The 22,652-nt window shown below is 41.9% G+C and overlaps 1 protein-coding gene across 7 annotated transcripts in view; it reads right to left on the bottom strand.

Annotated features, from left to right (window-relative positions):
* Positions 1-2,161: 2,161 nt before the first annotated feature.
* The window catches only part of RNF2 (ring finger protein 2), a 24,599-nt gene continuing 4,108 nt past the window's right edge, over positions 2,162-22,652 (bottom strand). For 4 of the 7 annotated variants that reach the window (XM_080602357.1, XM_080602352.1, XM_080602355.1 and 1 more), the window contains 6 exons: positions 9,529-9,617; positions 9,011-9,171; positions 7,796-8,011; positions 6,788-7,060; positions 5,482-5,653; positions 2,162-4,521 (listed from right to left, as the gene is read on the bottom strand). In XM_080602357.1, coding sequence (XP_080458483.1) covers positions 4,420-4,521; positions 5,482-5,653; positions 6,788-7,060; positions 7,796-8,011; positions 9,011-9,171; positions 9,529-9,615 — 1,011 coding nt within the window. In that variant the 5' untranslated portion in view covers positions 9,616-9,617 and the 3' untranslated portion in view covers positions 2,162-4,419. Of the gene's footprint in view, positions 4,522-5,481; positions 5,654-6,787; positions 7,061-7,795; positions 8,012-9,010; positions 9,172-9,528; positions 9,618-11,455; positions 14,111-22,485; positions 22,567-22,652 lie in introns of those variants that run through there. The other 3 variants (XM_080602354.1, XM_080602353.1, XM_080602356.1) reach the window with 3 other exon arrangements.

The following is a 22,652-nucleotide window of genomic DNA, read 5'->3' as shown; positions in this document are numbered from 1 at the left end:
GACCTGCCACGTTGCTTGTTGATCAGCTAGGATCGCTCTGGCGATAATTAATCGCTAGTGTTTATTCAGGGTTGTTGGCTGGGGGCTTCCTGTTCCTTGTCTCTGTTAGAAGGCATGGCCAACATGGTGGCCTCCTGCTGCAGGGACTTGGCTCTGGGGAAGCTCCCCAGCCTGCTCGGCTGCACCTGAAACCACCACCAGCAGGACCCAGAGCTGTTCTGGTGAGCCTGGGCTATCCACGGTGCCACAGTTGCCTGTGCAGAGCCTAAGTGAGGAGGAGCTGTTGGCAGGCTCCCTGCTGCTTCCCTTCACGTTCCTTCAGCCACCACGTGTTGGGTCAGGAGCACTTTGCCAGGCGCCTGTGCCACCAGCACACCACAAATCCTTGTCAGGGGCTTGAGATAAGCTCAGGAGTGATTTGACTGTTGAAACCTTTAAGGTACTGAAGTCAGTATTAGGTTATCAGCTCACCTACCAAACAAACACCAAAGGATGATGGAAAATGAAGTTCCTATAGGATGTGGTTGGTTATAGTGGCACTTCGCATGCCTTTTAGCTGAGGCATGTGTCTATCTACCCCTTGAGGGCTACTGCACAGGTGTAGCACAACTCCTGCTTCCTTTCCTGGCATGCTGGGGGTGGTGCTGGCACACAGCACGAAGGACAGAAGCAAGACCTGGGTTGGAGAGCTGTGGAGGAAGTGGGGCACTGGCCCCTAGTACGAACCTCCCTCAGGGTAGTACGAACCTGAGCAAACTTCCACTCTCAAGTATGTTTGACACAAAGAGCCAGTGGCAGATGCAGCTGGCACACCTTGCAACAGGGCTGCAGCACGAACTATATCCGATACTCTGCCTCTCAGTTTGCAGAGCAGGAAGTTGGTAATAGACTCTACCAAAAAAAAAAAGAGCATTACTTTCCCCATTTTCTAACCCCTGAAAAAGCAAGGTCTTCAACATCAACTCATTTGATCATTCTTCAACATTCCTCTAACCTTTCAAGTTAGAGGGAAACCAGTGGTCTGCAAAAATAAATACATGTGTAGGGAACTGAAATGCAGCTGTTTGTAATGAGCTTTAGACGGTCAGTATCATTAAAGTCCCATCATTCACAACATGCTGTTATTAATGCTCTTCAGTATTCTGGAAGAGTAAAGGTGATTCCCAAAATAGTTACCTTTGTGTTGCATCACACATTCAGGGCTGCTACTGTATTACCTCAAGCATCGGCTTCTTCGCTGAAAATGTTTTCAGAAACTGGTTTGATGTTCATCCAAACTATGAAGAAATACGTGTTTGAAATGCAGCAGAATAGCTGCATGCAAGCTCTCCAGCATTCTCTGGGTCTTCCCAGTTCAGCTGAGATTGAGGGCAACTTTAATGGAGATAAATCTCTTCAGAGGCAGCTTTGAAAATCGGTGTCAGCACAGCAAGCAGCCTGAGTACAGCCTGAAAGGGACCTCCCTCTTCCCCTGCCAGAGAGAAGTTAAGCTCAGTCCATCTCGGTATACCACACCTTTAGCATATGCAAGAATTTTGTCTTCAACTTCTTAAACCAGAAAACTGCAATCTGAGTTGTTTTATAGTTCTGTGTAATAAGTACAATTATTACAATTATATATGACAACATCAATATGAAGACAAGAACATGGAAGTTTTTTTAATTTTTTTTTTAGATAACGTACCTCAACCTACGTGATTTGTTAGAGCTATCCTATAGGTACTGTTTTTGTTTTGTTTTCTGTTGAACCTACTCAGTCTACAATTAAACACAACCAAAGTTGTTGCATTTAACTCAAGTGCTGTGAAAATCCTTGCGCTTCTCAGGATGCAGACCTCTGCGACAGGTTGTGGCAAAGTGGTGGAAGAGCCGTTAGCCTTTACTTGCCACGCACACGTGCTCCACATCACCTCTATTTCTCATTCACGGTGTGCGATGTGCATGGGAGTTCAGCTGGTTTCAGTGGACTGTAACAGTGCTAAAGGCCAAACTCGAATTGCATTCTGCTAGCCAGGATCAATATGCGTGGAGGTCAGCTACATCTACTCAACCTTCCCTCTGGAAAATCCCATATACGGTAGCACTAGCCCTCACACAACCAAAAACTAGTTAAATGTTTTTTTTTGTTTTTAAGAGGAAGCAGCATTGGAATTTCCATTAGTTCATTTATAACTTTTGCTTTTATTGTTAATTTATTAGAAGAACTTCAGCGTGATTGTAGTTGGATACTAGAGCTTACCCGTACCTAACACGCATCATGTACTTAAAGTAACATGGCTTAAAAAGATGGAATAGTAAAGTCATCTTGAAAATAAAATAGTTTATAGCACTAATGAGTCACAGTGCAATCAATGGTTTAATCAAACAACTACATTATATATAATATTTAAAGAACATAAATATTCAGTAAATTCACTACAACATGAACATGAAAAATAAAAGCTTCACATTCCCCCATACTTTTTTAAGAACTGGGGACAAAGTGACAGACGGTTCCTAAACAGACTGCTCAGCTTCACGAACACCTCTCTTGCTTAAGGGACTGGACATTACCTTAGCTATCACAATGGGCAGGTATGCTGCAACTAAACTAGACGTTTCCCCATAAATTTTAAAGCGTTTATAATCACAACACCCCCAGCCCCCCGGATTATATTCAGTGGACATGCACTAATAGTCTATACAATGCAACACTTCACCAGAAAGGAATGAGTAAAGTATTTAATTAAAAACTAACCCCCTGTGATCTGGGGCCTGAAAACTTCAGTTTCATTGTCACAAAGAAACAGGTGTTTCCAGTCAGAGAAAATAATTATTCAAAGAAGCCTGTGTAGTTTTCACATCGGGATAAAGCTGAACTATGACAGCAGTCAGAACAGACACGTATTTACAAGTGCTAAGCTTGAAAGACAGAAGGAATGGAAGGGTAGTTCCTTCCTGAGAGAGTCCCCGAGCAGTTGGATACTTACGTACCACATGCCAAAAGCTCAGTCTAACTACACACAAGACAAAGGAGCAATACCACATGGGTTCAGGTATATTGCTTCTCACCTATTACAGCAACTCTTTTGCCTCTAGCTTCAGATGCAAGCACATGAAGGCTTCATCAGCAAGTCTTAGAGCAACGGGAATCTCGCAGTAACACCATTCCCCTCAGACGGGATGCTAATAGGTACAGCAGCCCCCATGAAGTGACAGCAAGGTCCAGTGCCAGGGAAGAGGAGCTTAACATGCACATGAACAGCAGCTACTGGACTTCACGCAACAGCCTACTGCCAAGTTTTAAAACTTGAACCTAAATTTAAGACACTAAACGGTAAACTTTGTCAAGTACTAAAATTTTCTTCCAAAGTGCTATGCCACATTTGTTAAAGCTATGGTGCAAAAAAAAAAAAAAAAAAAAGTAATCTTAGAGCAGCTTGTGGTTGAAGTCCTCCCTACTCAAACTGAAGCCTAGATAAGCTCACAGCTGGGGTGGCAAGAATTCTATAAAGCAAAAGCATTTTGATGGTGCATTTTGTCAGTGTGCTGGAATTTAGAGGATTTATGTTCAACAGAAGTTTTCAAGACAGTTCTTTACAGAAGACTGATACATTCACAATAAAAATCTGTTACAACAGGGAACAGAGTAGGGCTGTAAAACTTCCAGAAGATTTCATTTAATTAAGCTTGTGAGGACAGGATCATCACTGCAACGAGGGCCAGATGGGAAACTGCAGCGTGAATCAAGACTGGGATGTTCTACACAGGGAAGGGCTCTGGGTTTGCTTTTTTCTGGTTTTGTTTGAACTATGTGTTAGAAAGCAGATCGATCTCACGAATCACCTTGCACTGAAGCCCAGTAAACAGCAAGGTTTTAAAGTGTCAGTTTTCTCACTATAGCTGTATTTGCTCACAAGAAATTGTCTGAATAATAAGTCTTTCCTCAGGAATCTGATCATCTCTAGCTGCAAGACCATCAGAAATCAATTCTCTACCATCTTTTATATGGATAACCATTAGCAAATTACAACGTTTAACACATTCCTTGGCATATGTTACTATTGAATAGACTTACTTAGCCATCCAATGCTCAATACTTCACAGAGGCTACTATAACTGTGTCAAATGTAGTAGAAATCCAGATTTACCTGGACAAAATTAAGACATTCCAAACTGGAACACTCATTCAGTTATCATGCATCGGGAACAAAAAAGCATGTCAAACACTGGAATGCACTGGAGAAGGTCATTTAGTCTCTTAGAGAAAAAAAGTCTAAATTAAATACAACCAAGAATACTGTCTAATCATATTAATAAGTATACCGAGAGAGCTTGAAGGCATCGCATGTATTGTCCATGAAGATGATGGTGGTGCCTGCTCTTAATATTGAAGAAGTCAGCTATAAAAACAGTCCCATCTCAGTTTTCCAGCACAGCTTATTTATGTTCCTTTGTTGGTGCATAGTACAGTTCCATGGGTTTGTTCACTTTCCAATACTTCTCACTGACCAGTTCCAAGGAGAATGACCCATTTAAAACCTGGAAGAGAACACCAGAACAGAAAAGAGAAGACCTGATAGCTTGCACACGTAGTACGGTATCACTAGAAAACCGCTTACATTAGAGCAGCGCACTGACTTAAAGAAGTCACTGGTGAGGTGGAACAAGTTATGGCTAAACACTCGGTGTCAAAAAGCAGCAATGCAAGCTATTTTGGACTCCTGACTATCTCACTAAAATAGTGCAGGAAAACTGTTTTGCTAATTTATATACAAAGTGAATATAGTTGTAAATGAAGTGAATTTCAGGTTTCCTGCGTCTGTAAACAAAGAGAGTAATAGGTGTGTATTTACACCAGAAACATCTACTTTTTTCTAAGGGACACTCCGCAGTCACATTTGAAAGCTGTTCAAAATAGATTCTTATTGTGAAGCATCTGTGTATCTCTTAACCAGAAGACTTACTTTATTCAAATGCCCAAGTATAAGACCAGGCTCAGAGTTCAGGGCAATACTGCAATTGGATTGTTGTTGTATCTGTATTCTCTGAAGTCAGCAGCTGAGAGGAGGGATTCTTCCCTAACTGTGCTCAGAGCAGCTCTTTCATACTGGAGTATAAGATTACGCTAAGGCGGAGAAATGCCACCCTTCAAGAGACACTTCCTGCTTCTAGGAAGTGCCATCTGCTCTTCAAAGAAGATTCTCAGATGAAAGGATGTTTTCCCTCTTCAATTATAACTGTGAAATAAAAGTTCAGGTCCTCACCTGGAAGAAGTCAGTAGTTGCTGGCCACACCATATTTCTCCCAAATAACGTATATGCCAAGCTTTGGCGATATACGCTTTCCTACAAAGCAAACTATCTGCTTCTGAATAAGCAACCTGGTGCTATGAATTTTATCCCTACGTCAACTCAGGAAAAGTCCAACTGTGTGGATTTTAATCAAATCTTTATCAAAAACGTACTGATGCTCAGTATCACTCTTATCACTTCTACTTACAGTGAACTGCCCGTTGGCAGTAGCTATGTAAATGGTATACTGCTTCTCACTGGCCGTGTCAAGGTTCATCTGGTTTGACTCTCCCTTGCTACGAAGCTCTTCCAGAGCCAATCTCACAGCTAGGTACTTGGACAGGTGATCAACGGTGGCATTGCCTGAGGTCTTGATGTATCTGCACCAACAACCACAAAGTTAATCAGACACTCATGTTATCGGTATGGGAAAAAGACATCTGGAACACCCCCAAACATTAAGCATCGAGTGTGAAAAGGCCTTTAAAGAGAGTTCACAAATAAGAGTACTAATTGCTTTCACCCGAGACATGCATGCAGCTTACCAAATAACATTGTTCCAAAGAGTCCTTACATCTTTTTGACACTCCTCCCACAGGCCTTGAGCTCTTTGTAGGGCAAAAACAGGGCTGCCCTGTCATCTGCTTGAAATGAAAAGCCTAATAGCAGGCTGCTAAGGGTTTTTGAGAACTGCTCACAACTGCTGAAATCTGCACATACGTGCAGTATGAAGTGCCCAGACATGAATCCATAAGGTGTGAGAGCGACACCACTCTCTGCACCTCTGCCCCTTGTACAAGGTACTCTTCCTTACTGCCTCGTTATCAATTCCTCTTTAATTCTTTATGCAAGAATTGAAGTCTGACACAAATGCTGCAGAGGCCTCTCCCAAAAGCTTTGCTTTCTCTTTGCCTTTCAGAACAACCCCCAAAACTCCCTTGCAACTCCAAACCAAAAAGAAAAGCTGGCTGAATCTTATACTATATTTTTAGACACCACAGAGAAATGTCTCATCAGAAGAAAATGCCAGGAAGAGATCTGAGGAAACTCCACAAGACTGCTCATTGCTCTGATCCAAAATTTGCAGTCTCTGCTCACACTGGATTATAAAAAAAATGTCAGGTAAAGCTTCTAGCCTACAAATCATGCTGACACGAAGCTGCTCCAAACACTGCTGACACTTATGCAAAGTTTGTTTATTCCCAAATAATCTTATAAGAAGTAAATATTATACCATCGTGATATTATACTATTATCCCAATATCTACTGTGAATTGCTAGAAACCCTTAAAACCACCTTTATCTCTGATCAAAAGCTTAAAACAGATGGCTACTGTAACACTATTTTTGATAGTAGTTGAGCAGTACCATCAACCACACATGCACATAGTTAAAAAGGAGGTGGTACGGCCGAAGCAAATTAATTTTAAAAAGCCCCAAAAAGCGATAGACAAGAAAACAAAAGCGACAAAAGATAACAGCAGAGCACACGAGAAGGAACAGAAGACATTTACCTCGTCTGTGCACTGTCATCGTTCTCCATGAGGGTAGGATGAGGCCTGAAGACTAATTCTATTTCACTAGCACCATCCATTACAGGGTCTATGGCCACAGTTGTGTTGTTATTGTCCAGTTCTAGCCCAGAATCATCTGATGTTTTGGTCCTCTTATTACTAGGCCCTGCTTCCTGATTGCTGTGTGTTGAGGCATTGCTGCAGTGTGAACTGTCACCATTATCTTCTGCTCCACTGCCATTCTCAATCTGCTGCTTCTTGCCCCTCTGTAACCTGATGATAAGTATGTAGAAATGAAGCTAATCCGCACTCGGAACTCACCCAATATACACGCCCAGCCTACTCACACAGCTCCTCCCTCTCCCCATCTCAGTCATGCCAGAAGTTGGACGTGGCTAACATACTGCAAAGTATATACATGCACAAGCACTAAACATTTCTGAGACCGAGTTTAAAAAAGAAATTTTAAAAATCATTCTTATATAAAGATAACCATATACAAGACTTAGGATTTTTCCCTATCCCTCAAACGTATTTTAGGCATGTTTTAAGATTGTTTTTAATGTCACTCAGTTTTCACTCTTCACTACAACAGCGTCTGGGGTCTCCTTCCCAGCTAGTTCTCACGTTTAAATGCACACACACAATTCCAAGACTGTGTAAACACCACATATTCCAGTCTTGGGAGGTAAGCTGCAACTAGTACTTTCATCCTGGCATTACATGCATTTGTTCACACGTAATGGCAATACTGGTACAGGATTTATTGCATTACAGTCTATTATTAACGACACAATACGTGATTTCATAAAACAGCATCTAGCTGCCACAGATGTTACAGGGAGTGATACAAAGTTTTCTCTTCATAGACAACTGATAAAAGATATTTTAGCAGCCTTCACAGAAGCAGAGAGGAATCTCTTGCTACACAGGGAGCAAGGACAGGTGGTGCACTTCTAGCATTAAGGCAGACGGACTGACATGAGGACAAACTACGCCATCGCGTACCTGTTCATAGCCTGAATCTTTAATCCTTCCTCAATGCTGTGACTTAAAGCTTGCTGGTTATTGTGCTTGCTGATTCTTGCTAGCACTCTCTCCTGATGAGCTTCATATTCATCACGGCTTGGATAAATTTTACTGATGAGAGCATCAAAATTGGGATCTGGTCGCAGTGATCGTTTTGACACTAGCTTCTTACGACAAGTGGGACATTCTTTGTTGCTAGACACGAGGAAAGAGAGAAAACAATACTAAGTCTATGGCAATAACAGAAGTCCGCCCCAATGCTGCATTTCTTAGACGCAATGTTTACAGTAAATCTGGAAGAGGGCTTCTATCCTTTGACAGATCAAGTAATTCAAAATATTTAAACAAAATAAACCACGCATCTGCTTGCTTCAATTTTTAAAGTGTGTTTACTTAGAGTGTGTTTAAGCAAACTGTATTTAGACTGAAGAATTCAAAAGTTCTATGCTGCAAATTGTTTCTTCCCTTAACCCTCTGCCTGGATTCTCACCTAGAAAAGATGCATTTTGCATGGAAGTTATATCGAAGGCATGGTCTTTCAGAGGACTCTGAAAGGATGTAACAGGAGGATGAAACAAAGGTTGAGGAACCCATTCTGAAGTTCAAGCACTAATTACTGGGAAAACTAAAACACGGTCTTATCCTTCCTACCATTTTGGTCTCATTTAACTAATGCATTAGGTTTGTATGGCTTCTTTTTTCCCCTGTAAAAGGAAGAGGCCTCAATAATGGAAATGCGGACTGTCTTGAGGACAGTTTTCTTGTTTCTCTCTAATGACAAGAGTATTTTTCCTAACCCCTCATCAGAATTTCCACAGGCACAGCAAATTAAGTGTGCCCTCTGAAGACAGAAATAGATATGTAAATCACTGGCTAAGCTGCTGTTGATTACTTCAGAATTCTATTGCTTTTTGAGAAAATATGAACTTGTAATTGAGGTATACAAGAGAAATGATTTGTACTTCAGCATAGGTTGTTTCAGTTAAGCTTGAATGTTTTTTTAAGGCCTGATCTGGTCTGCCACAAGTGGCTGAACACAAGGGAATGAAACACGAAAGGTGTGCTACCCGTTCAGAAACGTGCAGTACACAGGCACATAACTCTTACTCATCAACACCCAAGATTTACAGGATTTTCTTGATCATATTTTCATCTGAAGTGAAATCCCTTTTCCCTGTAATGATATTTTCATACCCGCTCCTGAGGGCTGTAATGATACAGTCAGCACAGAAACGATGCAAACACTCTTTTGTCGTCATGGTGTTTTTTAACATATCCAAACAAATGGGACACATCAGTTCACTGTGCAGGCTCCTGGGTGACACCACTATCTCCAAGCCATCAGTGATTGCTTCCTAATGTAAAATAAAGTAAAAGTTCTTTAATGAAATTTAGTGACTTTCTCACAGAGATTGCATGTTTTACTATTCTTTTACATTAAAAAAAATAGATGAAGCAAGAGACATACACAGCCACATCAAGCACACACACCCCTATTGCTAAAGGAATGAAAAAGACAGACAGATCAAACATCAGTGTAGTTTTCTAATACTATGAGAGAGGAGGAGTTTTGGGTGGAGTTTTTAAAAATATGCTGTAAATTAAAACAGGCAGTTAGCACTCTTAAAGGAAAATCTTAAACATCAAGTTGTAACGGGTTTAAAATGAAGAAAAAGTCCTGCCACGAAGGCCAGCTCTTCAGCATGTATTACCTGAGGCGTTCTTTGCAACTCGTACAAACTGAGCTCCCAGGTTTTGCTTAAGGGCTGCGTTCCGTTGGTCTGCACAGCTTGAGACATGGCTGGGAACAGAAAAGTACACATTGCATGGTCAGGTACACCTGACTCCAAGGGCAGCTCTTCCTCCCCCAAGCAGACTTTCTTCCAGGGTCCCTTCTGCCCAAGTGCCAACAAAGCAGAAATACAGTGCAAGCTGGAATGCACCCTGCTAGGAGACTGCTCGGTGGTGGACACAGATAACCCCATGCACTGCACCACTCCAGAAAAATCGAAGGAGTCACTCAGCCATGAACACTTCACAAATATCAGTTAAGGGCGTTAAACAAAAGTGACACGGACCTGAAGGCCATGAACTTTGGGCTACGTGAACATTTTGCACAGCGGGTGGCATTTGCAGCTCTCCGGAGACCCACACTCACACGTGTGTATGGGTCAAACAGGTTTAGCTCCTAACCAGTGGAAGGTCAAAATCATGCAACCACACAGGAAAAACAGCTGAACACGTTCATTGGAAGCACCCTATAATGCCTCTTTTTCTTCTTGGATACACATCCCTAAGGTTTCCCAGCCAAATTCAGAGAAAACTGAACGTTTCCCCCCAAATTCTGGGATCACTGTTAAGAAATGAAGCAAAACTAATACACATGTTGATTGCACTCATGCCAAAGGAAGTCAGGTTAAACCGACAGCAAATGATATTTCCAAACAGAAAATATTTTCATGTTGGAGAGGGGACAGTCATCCCTGTCTCTCTAAAAATGCCTGACTTACATCAGGAAAGCTTATCCTGGATGGTGTTGTACATTTGGAAAAAACAAAAAGTAACCATAGAAGAGGCAAGATTGTAGTAGCTGACATTTCTATGAGGTGGAAAAAGCAGAAATGATTTCTTCCTTTACATATATATATATATGTATGCATATATATATTTTAAATCTGTTTGTATTTCCAGACCCTTCAAATTGGCAGCCAAATACAGATTCTATCTGCATCCACCAGGTATGTTACATCTAGTCCCAAATTCATCGAGTTCTACATGAAAAGAGTCAACCTCTCAAGAGAACAAGGTTACTTTATAAGCTTTAATTAATTGTTAGGGGGAGAGCAAGAAAAGCAGTGCAGTGAAGATTATTGCATTTGTTCTTCTTCAGGACCAGAGATTAGATCTCCCACCTTAATTAAAAAAAAAAAAAAGGAAAAAAGTCTGATAAAAAGTAGACATGATCATTATGTCTAATAAGTAACAAGGGTCTGAAGGTGTTAAAAAAAAAGATGACAGACTTCCAATTCCAGTTTTTACTATGTATATACTGTGCCCTAAAAATTCAGTTTACTTGTCACAAGAGACATGTTGCTCCGCATGGATCAGAAGGACGAGAGCAGCAGCAAGTACCTCGCCCCCACGCTAGCAGGGAGAAGCCACCATGACCCCGCCGCAGACTGTCAGCTCCACGTCTGCCAAGCACTGCACCATCCTGTCTGGGCATTTTACTTAAAACATTCTGAGATACGAATTTAATTATGTATTAAGTAACACATCTCAACAAGGAAGCAATGTTGAAAAGTGTGCCAGTAGAAAATAAAGGAAATTTTTCTCTGCGACCTAATTTTCACTATTATTTAGAGTAATTCCAGGTATACAAGAAGTCAGGTCCTTCAGACAAGGATTTCTGTTGTGTGCTGTTATCAGTCAGTTGTTCTAACAGAGATCCAACATTATTATTCTGTGTTTGCCTTGAATTAAGCACTCTTGAGTGCTTTTGGAGCTGAGATATTTAATTAACTATCATCTCAACTACTGAAATGCATGAAGCTGCTAAGCACACACCCCTCCCAAAATCTGCTCAAGCACACGATCAGACTGCAGCAGATTAAGACACGTAAGAGATCTTGGACTTACTGGGACTTAGCAGAAAGGCCTGCTTCCAACGTTACGCAGCTCCACCACCGTAAAAAGCTCATTGAAGCGGCCCACTGCAGAGATCATCACGTGCAGGTACCATCTTGCCTAAATGTGCATGCTCACGCTTGCTAACACAAGGGCAGCTGTTCTGGTGCCAGACCGTCAGCAAAACCCTCAGCCCGAAGAACAAGTATATTAACATCATCACTTGTATTGCAGCACTGCAACATGCCTGAGGCTACACTGCAGAAGACATGGTACAAGTGTCACGATAAATAATTGATTAGCTTTCTTTTAAAAGCTTCTAATTTGAGATGGAGAGTGCTTAATTCTCACCCTAAGGTCTGCAGTGATAGCACTTTCAGACTTAAAGAGGAAAACCACTGGCCTTAAAGCTAGCTGAAAGTGCGAGAGAGCCACACACTCCTCTTGGTCACCAGCAAACACCTCCGCTGTCACTGCTACATAAAAAGTCTAAATCAGAGGAACAGTGGAAACGTGGTCAATTCAAACAGGCTGGAAAGCAAAATCAATCAACAATCACATCACACTATATGGAGTTTTTCCATCTGTTTGATGATGAACAGAGGAGCTTACTTAGCATTTTCCTGCTTCCATACTTTTTATAACCATTTCCAGATATGTACTGGGCCTGAAAAATGCATGCGAATGAGGTTTAACTTCTTTTCCTGATAACACTGTTGGACACCAGCTATGAGAAGAAATGTAATGCAATCTAAAATCTAACACAGCAGTATCAACAGCTGGAACCAATGTCAAGGATCAAACTCCACATTCTGACCTAAAATTGCACTGACCATGTAATAGCCATTAAGTAGCAGCCTCCAAATCATCTCTAAAGTGATAGCCCCCTGGTTATGCTCACTGCTGACTCATCTCCTCTCCTCACCTTGGGGGAGGGAGGGAGGAAAAACCTCTCCATTAGCTGACTCTCAAGTCAAGCATTATAACCAAGCAGGAGGAGCCTGCACCAGCCCCTTGCCGTTGGGATCGGCAGCAAGCAGTCGGACAGCTATACTGACATCTGCTTTAACCAAGCGAGCACTGTGCCAGTAGTCATTTTGACAGCACTTTTTTTTTTTGACAGACACAGAACATTTTGACAGACAAGGCTCACGACAAGGCACGGCTGCCCTGCACTTCGCTGCTCTTGTGGCTCTTGCGCTGGCTGTGCAGCTGAGCGGCTGGCTGCAGACTGACTATCTCCGGCTCTCCTCGCCTGGCACGGAGGTGAGTCCCACAGAAAGGCTCCTTCTGGCTGTTCTGACGGCACCAAGACGTTCACAGCCTCAGCGGCAGCGCAGAGATTGCTCCTCAGTTTGGCTTTCTTTTAAGGCAGCCCTTCTCCATCAGGATTTGATGCAGCGACAAAACTAAAAGAAATCAACTGGTCTGGTCTGCACCAGTCAGGATCCTTCCTAAAGCTACAAAGCCAAGAAAAACGGCTTTGGCGAGCCAAAGAAAGTTTGCTTTTGTGTTGACACTTTGTAGAGAGTGAAAAACAAAGTGGAAAGTTTCTAGAGAGAAGGAACAACAGACTTTCTATTAACTGCTGCTGGCAAAGGGAGAAAAGATACAGAATAAATATAAAACTCATATTTATTCATCAGTCTGGACATTTATTTCACTGAAATCTCAACCTGTTAAGATCAGTCAGATCTTTGCTGACAAAGTTCACTATCCATCTGCATCCCTCACAGCATTTTTTTTAAATTAAGTCTTACAGAACAATGCTCTTGTGCTCATTTTTCCAACTCAAAATATTAGGCAGATTTCATCATAATAATATCTACTTCAGTTTTCAGCTATTCAGTACTTCAGATCTTTTCCACTTTATCAGCAAGGAAGATGGGATCTTTGGAGGTCGGGCGCTGGGAACAAAGTGCAGACAGAAACCCCCTGTGAGCCTTTTTTTCATCATTAGTTTTTGAAAAAAAAAATCTAACACACCATGACTTTATACTTTTTACCATTTTTTACCTTTGTGACTTTTCTACTCCCTCTGGCTACAAGAGGAAAGCAACCAGTCCCATGACAATGGGCGCTACGAAGGGGAGAAGCCCAGCCCGTGCAGGCAGATCAAACACCTTTCTCACTTCCACTAATGAGTGCCAGTTGTGCGATTTATGCTGTAGCCAGAGGGCTGCTCTTGCCAGCCACTCAAAGAAAACACAGGATTACAAGGACACCTGCAATCTTTCAGACTGACTCACTACAGGCACAGGAAAACTCCAAGGCACAAATTTTGCAATTATGGAGCTGGAGTATGCACACCTGCCACTATCAAAGCTGGAGACACCCAAAAGAACCAAAAGACATGAGAAAAACATGAGAACCACAAACGCTATAAATCTCCTTGGGTTTGATTTCCTGTCACCCTCCTGTTCCTAACAGCATTTGAAAAAAAAGAAAACGAGTTAAGATCTAGTAAATATTATTCCATTCCATCATAAAATTTGCCTAGTTGCTTCATGTCTTTTACAGAAGAAAACTGGAAGATAAGTCAGGGAGATTGATGAACATTACAGAATATATATACATTTTAATTCATTTGTACCCAAAGGGTTTCTCCATTCCCCACGTTGCCATAGCATTAAAAACAAAACAAAACCCACCTGTGCTATTCTTAGTCTGTTTCAAAAAGTTTCTGTCGATTTTCTACAACCAGGGTCAACCTCCAAGTTGAATGGCTTCCTTACCAGAGCCAGAAGATGAGCCTGCCGGTGCCAGCAAAAAGCACTGCATCATTTCATCCGAAAGACTGGCTATTTAAGCCTGACGTCCTTGGAAAAGGGGGCTTATGCAATCTTGTTCTTTGCGCTCATCCATTTGCAGACTATTTTCCACAACTAATTTGAAGACAAATGGCTGGGGCTTAAAAACACAACAAGTCTTCCTGCAGTGCTGAAAACCAGGCAGAGAGTTATAGCAAAAAGAACAAAAAATCCACCACAACATGAAAAACCCGTACGAAAAGCCACTCACTCATCTCCTGCCTGCTTACTGACCAGACAATTTGTGCCAGAAAGTCATTACAACGCACTCAGAAATAACTCCAGTAGAGCAACATCCTTGCTTGCCACACACACTGTACAAGCTCCTAGGCTGAAATACACTTAATTATTTGCTCAAACATGGTCATGAGTCACAGTAGGTCAGACATTCAGGTATCCCATTCCTGAAACTGCCCAGCACAACCAAATCCAACTGGCAAAACGTGCATTTCAGACACCCCAGAGCTGCCACCAGACATGCTGTTCTGGCCACAGGGGAGCCAAAGGGCTCACCAGCAAGTCCTTGCCCTTATTTCTCAAACTGACAACGTTTCTCATTTGTGAGAATTTAAGAATACATTGGCTGCAGCTCGGAACTAACCTTGGCACTGGTCCTGCTTGAAGCAAGGACTGAGGCACTTGCTACAGGATGACATTCAGAGATTCCCTCCAGGGCTGAACCTTCCCTGAAACATGTACCAGTGCCTATTTTAGTCCAGGCAGAGGTTGGAAAGCAACTGCGCATGTGGTCGTGCCAGCACACCTCGAGGTGTGAGAAGGGGTGGAATAGTACCAAGCAGCTGGAGCCACAACCCACAGAGCTGTCTCAGGTGTGGCCATAGCGGTGCCGGCTGCTACTTTACACAAACCTGCGCATTCATTTCCAAAACTTCCATCAGCAAACACTTTTGAGAGGGAAAAAAAAAAAGAAAAGAAAATATACCAGGCTCTTTTAAATAAATATACACATAGTAGTATTAAACATGTTAAAAAATCCACTAATTTCTGTTCCAAACATCAGAAGTTAAATATTTAGACTTAAAAAGTAAGAGACTCAGACAACTTTTCAGCACGCCAAGTTCAACAGCATTTTCAACTCTTCTGATTTTATTTTTTTTTTAAACAAGGACTATATATATATATATATATTTAAATAAAGATATATCATAGTCCAGTTACTTTACAAGCTTAATGGATTTAGAATTTTACATTTTACTCTTTCTGATACTGTAACTAGTATTAGAGACAAATTGCCTGTTTGGACAAAATATTCTATGCAAGAAGTTCATTTGTTTATATTCATTTAATCAATTAAGGCAGTCTTTTTCTTTCTTTCTTTCTTTTTTTTTTGTTTGTTTTTAATTCCTGGCTAGGAGCTTGATTTGAAATACATATATATATATTTCTGGAAAGACACACTATTTCACAGAATTAGTCTTCTCTAGAGTTCACTGTCAGCTCAGGTTGCTTTACACTCAGCTGTAATCTAGGACAACGACAACTAGTCCTTGAGTACAATCCAGTATATATTTTCAAAAAAAAAAAAAAAAGCACACAACAAAAATCTGATTTTAAGTAAGATTTGAGGTATATAAGTGTTCATTCTTTTCTGAAGTGCCTCCCCCCCCCCCCCCCCTCGATCTCAAAATCCCTAGGAGACAGCCAAATCAGGCTCTGGCCTGGAGGTCATTTTGTTCCCAGCTCTGAAATGAACTGCTTGATGATCCTGAACAAGTATGTCACTGCATTCATCTGTGCCCCCTCTTCCCCTTCTGCTTGTTTATTCACACTGTCACCACTCCTGCAAGTGTTTCTCCTAATGTTTATACTGCATTCGCTATAATTCTGTGCTGATCTCCAAAGGGGGTAAGCTTAAGAGAGGAATGTCTTACTGAAGCATGTTTAGTTCATTCAGCTATCAGTCCTTGTCCTCTCAATACCAAGCTTCAGTGTCACAACCTCCCTTACTGGGAAGACTGCAACTTCTTTCTAGTTGCAAACTGCATTCAATATTACAGCAGCTACGCGCACTGTCATCTTCTCTTGACACGATCAGCCCCCCCGCTCCCCTCGTGAGGGAGCTGCAGGCCGCCATGAGGCCTGCCCTCAGCCTGCTCTGCTCTGGGCTGAACAAACCAAAGCACCTCAGCCGCTCCTCACACGTCTTCCCCTCTAGACCCTTCACCATCTTCATAGCCCCCCTTTGGACGCTAATAGCTCTATGTCCTTTTTATGTTGTGGTGCCCAAAGCTGCACCCAGTGCTCGAGGTGAGGCCGCCCCAGGCAGAGCAGAGCAGAGCAGCCCTCCCCCAGCCAGACGGCAGGGCCGTGCCTGAGGCCCTCCAGGGCACGGTTGGCCCTTTGGCTGCCAGGGCCCGCTGCTGGCTCATGATCAGCTTGGCATCGACCAGAACCCCCAGATCCCTTTCTGTAGGGCTGCTCTCCTGCCTCTCGTCCCCCATCTGTACGTACAGCTGGGGTTGCCTGGATCACTCAACTGGACGTCATTCTGAATAGACAGGTCATCTGACCTAACTGGCCCTGCTTTCAGCAGGAGGCTGTCCTAGATGGCCTCTGGAGGTCCCTTCCAACCCACATGCTTCCATTTATACAGTGAGATATATGTATCTCACTACCAGAGAAATTCACACATATTTTTTTGTACAGAAAGTGCCACGGCCAGCAGAAGCGGATGGCAGGTGCCGCCAGTCACACACGACCCTCCGAGAGCGGAGGAAGCCGCAGCAGGGGCCTCTCCTGCCCCATCCTGCCTCACATCCCTTCCACAAGGAAACCAAGCAGTATCAGAAGGCTTTTCTGGGACTACACTGCCTCCACACAGCTCAAACCGAGGGGTTACACTTCTTATAAAAACAGCAACGTGGGCACTGAGCCTTCAGATGCTGATATGTTATAAAAAATAACCACCGAGTCTTCTAAACACTGGCATTTCCTCTGCAAACATGACAAAACTGCAATTTTAAGCAAAAGAACACTTTCCTTAAATGCTTCCTGAGACCCTGGAGAATAAATCAGCAGTAAAATTTATATTGAGATGTTTTTGTCTGACATGAAGAATAAGCCCTAAACCACCATACAAATATTTTCCAAGAATAGTTTCTCTCCCCTGTACATACATTTAATCTAGACAACAGCATGCAAAAACACCTTGTTTTTTGGCAAAAGCAGCCCTCTCCTTGAGAGCTGATGGTATCTGCCAGAATTTAAATCTGTAACTGTTAGAACAGAGCTGTAAATGGTGATGGATCAGTAGTCAATCTGCAAATTCATGAGGATCAGAATTTGAAAAAAAATTAAAAATGACACATACAGATTACAAAATGAATGTTATCAAGTGAATATTTTAGCTACTATCAGAGAACACCTAAAAATATTATTCACAGGCTAATTTCAGAATTATTACCAGACCCTTTATCAGTTAATACTCTACAGTCCTGTAAGTGAGCTCCTTTGAAAACGCCTAAGACATTTAAAAACGAGTGGTTAGCAACACTTACACAAAGCCACTGTTTAAAAAAAATACTTTTGTAGACATTAACTAGAATTCTATCATCTGCAAAGCACAGAGCCAATTAAAATGCTATTAAAGATGCCAAATTAATACTAACTATGAAGCTGAAACTTCAAATAGTAATTACATGCTCCAGAAGTCAGATCTGATAACAAATAACAAGTACTTACACCATGCTTTCCACCCTTAAGATGCACCAGCTTGCAAACAAGCACATCTTTGCACTCTACTTGGGGGACAGAAACGCTGGATTAGAAAAAAGCAAGGGAAAAGAGAAGCTATAGCTCATTTTTATATGCTCCATGAAAGGGGTGAAAGCAGCACACCAGTAATGCAATGGGCAACAGCACTGCTGGGAAATAAGAAAGCAATCAGATTTTTGTCAGACCATCATCCTTGGATCCTGAACCGGACTTCAGCCACTTGTGTTAAAGCCACTTGCATCACTACAGCCCTGCCCAGCACCTCCGCTCTTCCACCTCCCTTCGAACCTTACTGCAGGAGCCAAGATGGTGTCAGCCCAGAACAAAACCTCACCACCTCCACTGCGCATCCCACTGCTGCCCCTACACCCCACCCCAGACAACTGAAGGACAGCACAAAGACCACAGTTAAAGTGCTCAAAGGCAGATGATAAAACCTGCACCTTAGGAAAGCTACCAGCCTCCAGGCACTCACATAGTTAAATGCTCTCCTTGGTGTCACTCTCTTTCCCTAATTCATTTTTAAGGGGTTCTGCAAGTCACTCTTCAGGAACAAATCTGGAAACCTCCGCACTCCTTTTTTTTGAGCTAAACAAAAACTAAACAGAAGCTAAATGTGAATAGAAATGTATTAAAATGAAAAATGGCTGGGACTACCCGGAGGCCACGCATTACCATCAATAATCACGTATATTAATGCAAGCAATCTGACTCGGTACACATCCAAGCCAATGCTAGGTGTGATGAAACAACTGGAAGGCAGCCTACCCTTTCGTTACTTTAAATCATTCCAGTTTCAGTTACACTTGAAGGATAACATGATACACGCTGAGAAATAAACACAAACAATGTGACAACCATCCTGACAATCCCATTTTAACAATGCTTGCATCTGGTTCCTTGCCATCCTATTTTCTTAATTTATTTACAGAAGTAAATTAAAAGATTAACATTCAAGTGTTTTCATCAATTGCATCAATCATGCCCCACCATAACCGAGAAAAAAATATAAATAAAATAAATACCAAATTTTACTTTCAGATGGGTACATCCAGCTCCCATTGATGTTAGATAGCAATCAGCTGATACAATGAAGAAGTTACTATTATAATAAAATGAATTGTACATACACGAGTGTCAGATGTTCCCCAAACTCAAGGTTTTGCTGAATTCTACATTCAAAATACAAAACCAGCCTGTTCTGTATGGAAAATATATCATATTCTCCTTTTATTTATAACACAGTGGGGACACAATACATTTCCTAAGAAGTTTGAAGTATACATTTCTACAGTTTGCTTGAAAGAAAGCACATGATCTTTAAGACATTTTCTCAGATCTCTCAATTGCCACTTAAAATTGAACCTGGATTTCTCAAAATGCAAAGTTCATTGGAATTTACTTGAAAGGTCACCCTAGAAAGATTCATACTTTTTCCTCTTATCCCATTACTTTCAATAACAAAGTTTTAATTAGGAAGAGATTGGACCACATGAGAAGTTGTTTTATGGCACTGAACATGTTTAGGGAAGCTACGTTCATTCCCAAAGCATTATGAAGCTCTACATTTTTAGATGGTTGTACTGAAGAAAAAAAAAGTTTGTCAGTCTGTGCAGAGAATCTAGCAGACACTTCATTTCTGCTGCACAGCACTGCTATCCAGGAGAAAAAAAAAAAAAAAAAAAAAAAGAAAAAGCTGTATAATTCATTCAAGACCCCACACTCAAAAATGTACCAAAGCAGCTGGTAAAGTCAAAGAATGCAGAGAAAGAAACCGGAGGCACAGGCACAGCTCAGCAGCACTACAGAAGTTTTCCCAATATGACTGTTGCCCACAGCCACACTAGTTCTGATTTTTTACTTTTCTGGATAACTAGTCCCAAGCCTCCGTTCTCCCATAACCTGCCCCATAAAGTCAGTAAGCATTTCTCTTTAACATTAAAAAAAATCCCTCCTTAAAATCCCTAAACACCCAATACTGTCCCTACGAAACCTGCAGCAGGCTCCCTGTCAGATGACATCTGCCTGAGTACGGGAAATTTCTGAAATCCAGTAGCTTGCTCGCGTGTGATCTTTCACAGCTTCTTCACTGTATTTATTCTCCTACAGAAGGAAGTGATTTGCCTGGTGCCTTAAGACACGGAACCTTCCAGTTAATTGCCATTCACAATTTACTGGCTCTGAAGTGGATTGATCCACGGAGTTTAGCAGCATTTCCAATCTGGCCGTCAAGCTGCTCATCCTGGCCTTAGGAAACATTTGTGCTATGACCTCATACAAACCATCTGCTGCACACATTTACACCTAGGGAATAATCTGGTGAACCTAACGCTGGTAGAAGTGACCAAAAATGAGAGACAATCCTCCTACATTAGATGCCAGGAGTGTCAAAAAAAAAAAAGTAACAAGTTAGTGTTTTGGTCATTCTCAAGGCTGCTTTATCGCAGTCTTAAGAACAGCCACACACTTTTGGGTATGACGGAAGCATATGGTTTTCAGCTGATGTTTCTGTGTGTTTCCAGCAGTAGAGTAAAATAAAGTATAGGCACCGCATAGCTATATGAGAGTAACGTCCATAGACGACACTCAAATTCCGATTTATTCTAATGGCTTCTATATTCCCTGCCAAGGGCATCAGTGGCCATTTCTGCTGCCTCCCAGATCACTGCTTTATTGGTCATAGCCGAAATCCTTATTGTTAATGTTACTCAGTTCTGCTTCACACCCTCCTGAACTTCTCTGAGGTACAAACACTGCAGCACACACAATCACCACCCCACTTCCAGAGAAGTCTCTCTGCACCACATTAGTTGCCTCCAGGTAGTCCAGAACTCACAGGGACACCCATCTTCCCCTGGTTGCCATACCTACAAATGCTCAGATACATCACATTTCAAAACCGGGCTATTCTAAACTAAAAGGCTGTGGGTTTTTGTTTGCTGGTTTTGTTTTAAATATTAGAGGGATAAGTAGAAAACTTTTCAATTTTCATACAAACAGGAGAAAGAAAAAAACCACCAAAACCAACATTGCCCACTGTTCTAATGCAGCAAGTAGTACGATTATTTTAATCGTTACAACTAAAACAAACTGGTACTTACCCTCCACACACCATCTGTATCCTGTCCAAAGTGAGTACTACAATTCTGCTGGGAGTGAAAACGAAGCTGTTACAGGAACGGTACCTGTTCACTGCTGATGTGGGCCAATAAATCGAACAAGAACTTGACATCAAAAACATCGTATGTGCCAAAGACCTTTGCCAACAATTGATATAAAAGAAAAATAGCCACGACCAATTTAGCCCTGTGAAGTAACACTACTACATAGAACTCTGGGAGGGAGAGTAGAGTTACCACTTTCTCTGTTATTCGTTAACTTTTATGCAGTTTCTCACATTATCAAGCATGCTACTGTACATAGTGCCTATGGCTGCCCACATGAGCTTCAAAAATGAAGTTCTTATTCTAGGGTTGATTTATCTCTAAGAGCCTTCAAAATTAACAGCCAGCTGTAAAGGAGAAAGGCCAAGCGAATCTTTCCCTGCCTAGAATTAATTTCAGTGCTGTATCAGATCAGAACAGGAAGGATAAAGGATTGAAGGAAAACAAAAGTGAACTTTCAAACCCTGGAGAAGTTGAATCCGTCACAGAAACTAAACACATACAGACAGGAATGATGCACACTGCCTTAGGATCAGACTTTTTTCCTCCCCTTGACTAAGTGCATCACCTAGCTTTACCAAATAAATAAGCATGATGTACGAGCAGAACTATGGATAGAGTAAATCTTTGCAATAAAAGCACTCCATTACTTTCACACCAAAGCAGTGATAAGAACGTGTATTATGATTTATGGTTATAGTGTCGTATAACTCACAGTCCGCAGTAAAAGACAAGCTTTACATGCATGCGACTGTGTGAAAACACCACACCCTGCTATCGTGGAGCGCACCCCCTAGCCACAGAATTATGCTTCAGAGCCAGCGCTTTCCTTTTTGCAGTGCCTTCTAAGCCACACAGCACTGCTGGCACATTTTTTGAGGCTAACCAATTTCTTGCTAACTCCCCGAAATAACAGCTGAAGAAGATGAGAATTGACCACCCCATTCACTAAAGATTAAGTTTGATGATTCCAATAGCACTGTCATTAGCCTTTTAGCTTGCTGTACATTTTAAAAGAAATCCTACGAACATACTTACACCACAATTCAAACAAAGCTTTCCACCTCCATAAGCTCAGCAGCAAAGATAAGGTCTCTAGAACACTATTTTTTTATTTTTTTTTTTTTAACAGTTGGAAGCACAGCGATACGCAGTCCTTGACTGATGAGTATGCTGAAAGAAAACCCTTCTATAGCTACAGCCACACCAGGAAAAAAAAAAAAAAACACACACTCAGCGGTTTTCTGCCCGATAGGTGATCCCAGTTTAGCTGGCGACAGTGACTGAACTGCACCCTCCAGACCGCGCAGATTTAGCGCAGCGCTGTGCTCACCCAGAGGAAAACACTCCTGCCAGAGCTTCCAGGTTCCTTCCTGACAGCTGCGGTGGCATCAGGCGCTGTCAACATCAAAACCTGCAGACACGAGGGGAACCTTTAAATGGCGTTAACAACCAGGAGTACAGGGCCCATCTATTACCTCCAGGCTACATTTCTTAGAA

Source organism: Anser brachyrhynchus, assembly GCF_964034855.1.
Source record: "Anser brachyrhynchus genome assembly, chromosome: 8".
NCBI lineage: Eukaryota > Metazoa > Chordata > Aves > Anseriformes > Anatidae > Anser > Anser brachyrhynchus.
Note: the sequence above shows the minus strand (reverse complement) of the source record. Positions and strands in the feature narration are given on the sequence as shown.